Consider the following 7,276-nt stretch of genomic DNA (forward strand, 5'->3'; position numbering starts at 1 on the left):
GGAAGGAAGGAAGGAAGGAGCCAGCCAGGAAGCACAGGAAACTCTGTGTGTCTACCAGAGGGTGAAGGGCCAGCCCCAGACTTGGGGAAGGTCCATCTCCACCGAGTCCCTCACAAATAGGCATCAATGAACACCGTAACTGCAGGCATGCCAGGGCCCACAAGACACATGCACGCTCAGAGCCCCTCCAAGGCCATGTCTGCTGGTCCTTAGTGCTATGACAGGGACTCATGGGACTTCCCTGTGTAGCTCAGCCCCAGGAAGGACCCATAGGTGTTCAAGAGCCGAACAGCCCGGTGACTCTTACGCTGCCCCACCTGGTAAGCACCTGCAGAAACCCTGGACCAGGGTGCTGCGGGAGCCTCAGTTGAGGACCCACAGCAATGGGGGGCTGGACTGAGCCCAGCAGAGAGCAGAAGGCCAGCTGAAGTGTGACCTGCACTCTGGAGGGCCCAGCCCAGGCCTGCATTTGGGAACTTTTCCTCTTTACTCTGACTTTGCAGATCAAGAAATCCACCCCAAAGCCTGGCAGACAGGCAAGTTCTGGTAAAGAGGCTCGAAGGTCGGTCCTTCCGCCAGCTGACTGTGTGAACTAACAGACACACACACCCCCTTCAGTTGCCTGGGCCTTAATCAATCTCCCCATTGCGACTTTGACAAAGTTAAATTATCTTGACCATCCCACCCACTCGAATGTCCTGAGAGTCTTTGGAAAGACCACATGTCCCAAATCTGAGCGAACAGTCCCGGTGGCCCTGCAGGGCCCGCAAGAAAGGGCATGCCCTGAGAGTTGCGGTCCTCCAAGGGGGACAAGTGGAGTGACCATGGCCACTGAGCTCTAACAGCCAGGGCCCTGGTCCTGGGTGTGTGATCTCAGGCAGGCCCCAAACTGCTCTAAGCTTCAGATTGCCCAACTCTGGAAAACGGAAGTCAAAGCCATGGCCCGCAAAGGCTGAAGAGCTGTTAGCAGCACTTGGTTGTACTGTCAGTCACACCTGTAGATGGAGGGGCTTTTTGTACCAGCAGCACTGCTGTGGCCACCAGTTACCACCCTCATGACTGTTGCTCGGTGTCATGGAAATGGTCCCCACAACTCCCGGTGAGCCCAGATATAATGGAACCAGATGCTGCCTGGCCCTAGACCGCGCATGATTGGATAAGGATCCATGTGGACCCTTGTAATCCAGTGTGTGTGTGTTGTGGGGGTGGGGGGGTGTTCATTGGCTAATTTTGGAAATCGACAGCCAGGTCTTTCTTTCTAATGTCTTAGTCTGGCACCCAGAGCATTTCTAGAAACCTGATCCGCATCCTAGCAACATGCGCGCCTCCACTGGCAAGGCAGGTGGGGTTGCACCTACTGCTTGGATAGCAAACCCCGATCTACAGAAGGCAAGAGTTCCACCACTGGACCACCAAGCCCCTCTGATACTCCCACCCCCACCCCTAAAAGCCCATGGGAAAGATTAATCCACTCATGCCCTCATGCCGACAAACCCTTCGGGACTGCAGTCTCTATTAGTAAAAGGAGTTGAATGGTGCACGTCTTCAGGTGAGCTCAAGCTTCCAGGTTTTAGCCCCGCCCCTTCCGGGGATGGGCTTAACCGGCACTTTCAAATGGTAATACGTGAGACCTTGGTGAAACATAATTAGTCTTGGGACTAGAAGGGTAAACAAATGTGTAATTCATGAGTTTGCTAATTGTCCTTCATTGTGATCTCCTGCCATTTTTGCCTCGAATCTCTGACTGACATACGTGCTCATGGCAAGGACTCAGAGAGAAAGCTGGGAGTGAGCCCCAGTGGCTGCCTGCTGCCAAAGCCTGGCACCTGGACTCCCCCTACCACCACCACCCACCAGTCCCCTTCCTCCCTCCCTCCCAGACCTGGCCACCCCCAGCTCTCACACAAGGCAAGAAGCCCGCGGCACACTCCATCCTTTATTTTCTTAAACTGTACATATACATAAAATACTTTAACAGCACATCTATGGGGGCAATTGTTTGGTTTTAAATTATTATGAGACAGAACCTAAGGGGAGCTTTATTAAATAAACATAAAGTTGGAGATGTAAGGGTGCACATCTGTGTTCTACCATTGCCAGTTTTACTTGACCTGCTAGGTGTGTGAGGATAGAAAAGACGCATCGAACTGAATAAACAAAATCCATTTATACCCTGAAATGCTGGCAGGCCACTCAAGGGATTATCCAGAACATCTACAGCACGGAAGATGGCCTTGCCATCTAATAAAAATTAAAACTGATCTGTTGGCCTCTTTGGTACCAAAATTATGTATAATACATTTACTGTATTCCATTTTTTTGCAGCTATAAAAATAACTTCTTTTTTTTCAAATGGCAGTTTCTGACTAATCATGCAACTAAATCAGTGCAAACCGTAAAAGCAATCATTCGCTTAAAAAAGAAGCAAAGGATTTCATTTCAAGTATAAAAAAATAGAAAAAGAGTCATAGGAGTCCAGTTTTTTCTAGTGAGGGTCAACCCCTTAAATTGCATAGTTCACGTGGCACTTGGATGTCCAGAGGGTGGGCAAGTTCTGCGCTCTGCCAAGGGCCACCTCTGGACACATGGAGATCGGCAAGTGCTAGAATCATGTGCATTCAGGCAGGCCTGCAAGTGCTACGCGGGGCGGGTGGGCAGGCAAGCTGGCAGGGCCAAGTCCACGGCCAGCCTTGGTGGCTCGGGCCCACCTTGGCAACTTCTGCAAAGTAGCTAAAAGCCTTCCCCACCTCTCCAAGGCCAGATCAGTTCTCCCCTTCTGCTAAGGGGCCACCCAGGGCACTTCCAGAATGCCTTCGCCCCACTATTTTCTCTCCTGGGCTCATCTCTTTGCCTCGGAGTCCTTCCCTACGCCTCCCTCCAAACCAGACAACAGGCCCGGGTGTCCCCACTGAAGGGGGCATAGAGTGCAACTTTTTTTTTTTCCATGTAGAACAATTAAATTTTTAACTTAAAAGTCATACCTGGTAGAAAATCCCCCTTTCCATTACATAACAGATACAAACGACCTGTCGACTGCTAATAATCAGTTAAAGCATCAAATGAACACCCCCTCCTCACCTCATAAACAAGCACATCAAGTCCTGTCAGGGTCCCGTGGCCAACAGTCCAATGCTCACTGGCCCGTCTCTAACGGCGCCCCACAGGGGGGGTCCTTTCTGGCCCTCTTCCCCCACGAGGCTCCCTGGTCTTGCAGCATGAAGGACGCCAGGCAGGGGAGGCAGAGCAGGCCTGGTACAAGCCAAGGGTGACGCACAGCCCTCTGTCTGCCCACACACTCCCTGCTTTGCCTCTCTGCAGCTCGCTCTCTCTGTCTGTCTGTCTGCCTGCCTGCCTTTGTGCTTTTATGTATGCTCAGAAGGCGCGATTCAGAGTGGCCAGGCCAGCTGGTGGGATGGAGGCTGCTCACCCCATTCTCTCAGACTGACAGGCATTTGTGGCTCAGCTGCCATTTGTCAACACATCCATTTGCTGGTATCCTAGAGGCTGCAGTGTGGGAGGCAGGATGCATCTGGCTGTGCGCGTTATATGTGCATTTGAAAGTATTTCGTATCCGTTGAGGGTCCTTGCTCTGTGTTTGACTTGTTGCCACATGCAGTAGAACAGTACATCAGGCCTTACCCTGGCACCATCTCTGCACCCCTGGAAGGATGGCCCTCAGTCCACCGTGCACTCCCGGTTCCCAGAGCGGCCGGGAGAAGCCCATCTGGGACCGTCCTCCACACCCCGGCCAGTGGTCAGGCACAGCCACACTCCTCCACAATCATGTTGGGCACATCGCGCTTCACGATGTTGTACTCGTCATCGAAGTAGAGCATGGACATGGTGCTGAGCTTGGTGGGGATGCAGCAGGAGTTTACCATGGCGGGGTTCAGCCCGCGCATGCGGTACTGATTCACCACCGCCGTGTGGAAGGAGGATGCCGACCCAGGGATCCCCGCCAGGTAGGCTGGGCAGCTGCCCTCACAGTAGTTTCCGTAGTAGCCTGTGGGTGCGATGATCCAATCGTTCCACCCGATGACACGGAAGTCAATGTAGAACTGTTGCCTGCAACAGAGGTTGGTGCGGCCGTCACACTCCAGGCCCCGCTTGCGAATTCGGTGTCTGCTGTCGCCCAGCCGCGCCTGCACCACCACGAAAGGGCGGTGGGACTCCTCGCTGGGATCTACAAACACGGGCACCACGGCCAGCTCAGGGCAGCCCTCACACTGCACATCCAGGCTCAGCCGCCGCTCCCCGCGCTCAAACAGCGCCTGGATGGCCTCCGTGAGCGGGAAGGTGTGCCAGCCACTGCGCTTGAGGTCCACCTTCTTCTCCACGACGTTCCACCGGTCACCGCGCCCCTGTTCCTGGAAGTACACCTTAACCCGCACCTTCCGCCGGCTGCCCTTCTCCAGGACGTATGGCAGCAATTTCAGGTACAGCCACAGGCTGGCCTGAACCACAAACAGGTTCTGGTTGCCCTCGTTGGAAATGAAGAAATACAGGCGGACCCGGGACGAGGCAAGGCCATCTGCAGAGACGGAGAGAACGGTCCAAGTTAATCCAAGAACACAGGAGGCAATGGAGGCCCTGGACTCCCGACTGCCTGGGCTGGAATGTGGTCTCTCGGTCAACAGCTGGAATAAGTGATCAACTGCAATGCCATTCCTAAGGTCAGCGTCTCTGGCTGTAACCCCGGGAAGCAGGAAAAAGGGGATTTCCCATTGAGAAACCCTGACCAGGTTGGAGCAGAAGAGTCCGGACCTATAAAATCCTGCCTCGCCTCTCCCAGTCCAGGGCCCCTGGAGACAGGCTGTTAGGCCGCAAAGATCAACAGAGAAACTTGTCAGGAGGCCAAGATCTTAACTAGTGCCTATAGGTATCTGTGAGAGCTGAAAACAAACCCAGGGCAGCACTGATGACTTGGGTGGGTTGTTCCAAGAGGGATTTTTTTTTTTTTAAGTTAAGCATTGCAAAATCGAGCTACCTGCCTCCTCTTTGCAGTGTTTGCCTAAGCATGATCTGATCCAACCCACTGCAAACAAGCACGTTCTGCTTGGATTTCTGACGCTGGGACAAGGGCTCTCCAGGCTGCGAAAGGCAGTCTCACTTGAGAGTAGTTCTCTGGGGCACAGGACGCACGGCCTGGGAGCATGAGGTCCAGTCCTTTACCCACGCCTGGCTCCTGGTTCACATTCAGAATCACCAGCCAACGGGGGCAGCGGGGAGAGGGAAGGCTGGCGGGTAGGTTTTCTCAATAATTGGATTCAACAGGAGAGAGGTTGTGCCAACCCACGGTGGATTCCTCCCTCGCCCCGCGTTACACTGCAGTGGCCTGCTCTCTGACAAGCTCTACCTTTTTCTGTCTTTTCTGCAGGAAGGACAAATAAGGTGGCCTTGTGGCCAGGGCTAGTTTGATCACACCTCTCACTCCCCAGCTCCAGCCCCCTTCGCAGGCCTCCTGGGCCTCCTAATAACACAGACGGACATCTGACTTTGAAATGGGGGAAACAGCAGCCTTAAAAGCCGGGCTTGGACAGGCTGCCAGTGACCTGAATCTGTTATTTATAAGTCAAAGAGCTGGCTCTGTGAATCGGACCAGAAATATAACAGCCCCCGCTGTCATTTTGTGTGCCTCCTCGCCCTTCCAGAAGCCCATTTCTACCCCAGAGCCCAAAGCACCTCTTTATCGGCACCCTCTAAAGGCCCTCTAATTGCATGTCCAGCTTCCCCTGACTGGCACAGCTAAGACGGCAATGCGTTCTTTCTTCACACACACACACACACACACCAGCTCCTGATGGTCTCTGCTTTCCCGGACACCCGGCCATGTACAACTTTTCATCCCTGGGCATCCCCAGGCAGCTCGAGCTCAGTTTGCCAGCTGCCTGGAGGGTGGGGGGCACTTGCAGGCAGAGACACAAACCGCACCACCCGCCACCCCGCCAAGGCTCTTGTGTCCCCACCCCCTATCAGCACAGGGGCTTCCCCGTGAGACCTTCTCTGTAGTCCCCTCGCACAAATGGGGCTGAGCTGGCGGCACAAAAGCCAGCCTGGCTCATTCAAGTCCTGAAAAGGACAGCGGAGGCCAAAGCACTTGCAGCATTGCTAGTGGGACACACTTCCCTCTTTCTTTTAAAGTTCCCAAAGATTTCTTTTTCCCTCCCGGAATTTCATCTTTAGACAGTAGTCTCGATTTACAATCTGGGGCCTGGGGTAAATTCCGGAAAGGGTTCCAACTCTTTGTTAACTCAGAGGCTCTTAGGCAAGGTGGCTGCCTAACAGAGTTGCCCCCGAGCCGTGTCATTCTCTGCTGCGTTCGATGACGGGACCTGTGGAGAAGCCTGCCATCCCTGGAGTCAGGTGCCCACACAATCAGCAGAGAGCCTGCTTTAGCTCTCCTGGGCGAGGTTTCAGCAATCCTGACAAGCCCACGCCACTCTGCGATGAAAGCGGCCCCGGGGGCCTCTCCTGCAGGCAGGCAGGCAGGCACGCGCGCGCGCGCACACACATGCACACACGCACACACTCCTCTGGCCCACATAGATCAACAAGCACACACATTTCCATCCACACTCCATTTCAGCCACACATTTCAGCCTACACTCCGTCCGTGGGTGGGTGGAGGGGGAACATTAAGCAATCACTAAGCAAGTGCCCGGGAGCCAGGGCCGCACGCATCTGTCGGGAGGGGGACAAGAGCGCCCAAATAGCCAGGGCGGAGTGCAGGGCTCTCCGTGACGGTGACTGGGGGCGGGAGGGGGGTCTGAGACCTGAGAGATGTGGACAGTGGTCTGGACAGAGCGGAGTGTGCAGGGGCGCCGTGGAGCGGGAGTCCAGGTTGCCCCTGGGGACCCGGCAGCTGCGGCAGGGCAAGAAGTGGGAGGAAATGCGGAAGGTCAGCACGGGCCTCGGCCGCCGAATGCCCAGAGGCCCAACCCACCTGTCTCGGCGAAGCTGATGATCTCCGACGCCCGCTCCTGGCCTTCGGCTGCGGGGCTGGCGTGTCCGTCGAGATGCGGGATCTCCACGCGGCCGTCCTCGCGCACCTTGCCGGCGTGCAGTTTGCGGAGGGCAGTGACCATGGCGGCCTTGGGCACCGCGTGCGTGATGTTGGGCGGGCCCCGCATCTGTAGGCGGCTCAAGATGTGCCGCTTCACCGCCTCCAGGAAGTCGCCGTCCACTCGGCCCGGCTCCTCGGGCCGGCGGAAGCCGCCGCACGACGTGCAGGCGTCCTGCTGCCCGCTCCGCGCTCCGGGCGGCGGCGCGGCGGGCG

General features: G+C 55.6%; 1 protein-coding gene across 1 annotated transcript; it reads right to left on the reverse strand.

Annotated features, from left to right (window-relative positions):
- Positions 1-1,923: 1,923 nt before the first annotated feature.
- INHBB (inhibin subunit beta B) lies at positions 1,924-7,274 on the reverse strand (the record flags this gene model as incomplete). Its single annotated transcript, XM_004711901.2, has 2 exons — positions 1,924-4,531; positions 6,944-7,274. Coding segments are annotated over 2 exons (1,107 nt in total), but the record flags the coding sequence as incomplete, so codon positions are not given.
- Between the last annotated feature and the right edge of the window lie 2 nt (positions 7,275-7,276).

Source organism: Echinops telfairi, unplaced genomic scaffold (genome assembly GCF_000313985.2).
Source record: "Echinops telfairi isolate 266 unplaced genomic scaffold, ASM31398v2 ScPeMD7_15;HRSCAF=58, whole genome shotgun sequence".
Lineage (NCBI taxonomy): Eukaryota > Metazoa > Chordata > Mammalia > Afrosoricida > Tenrecidae > Echinops > Echinops telfairi.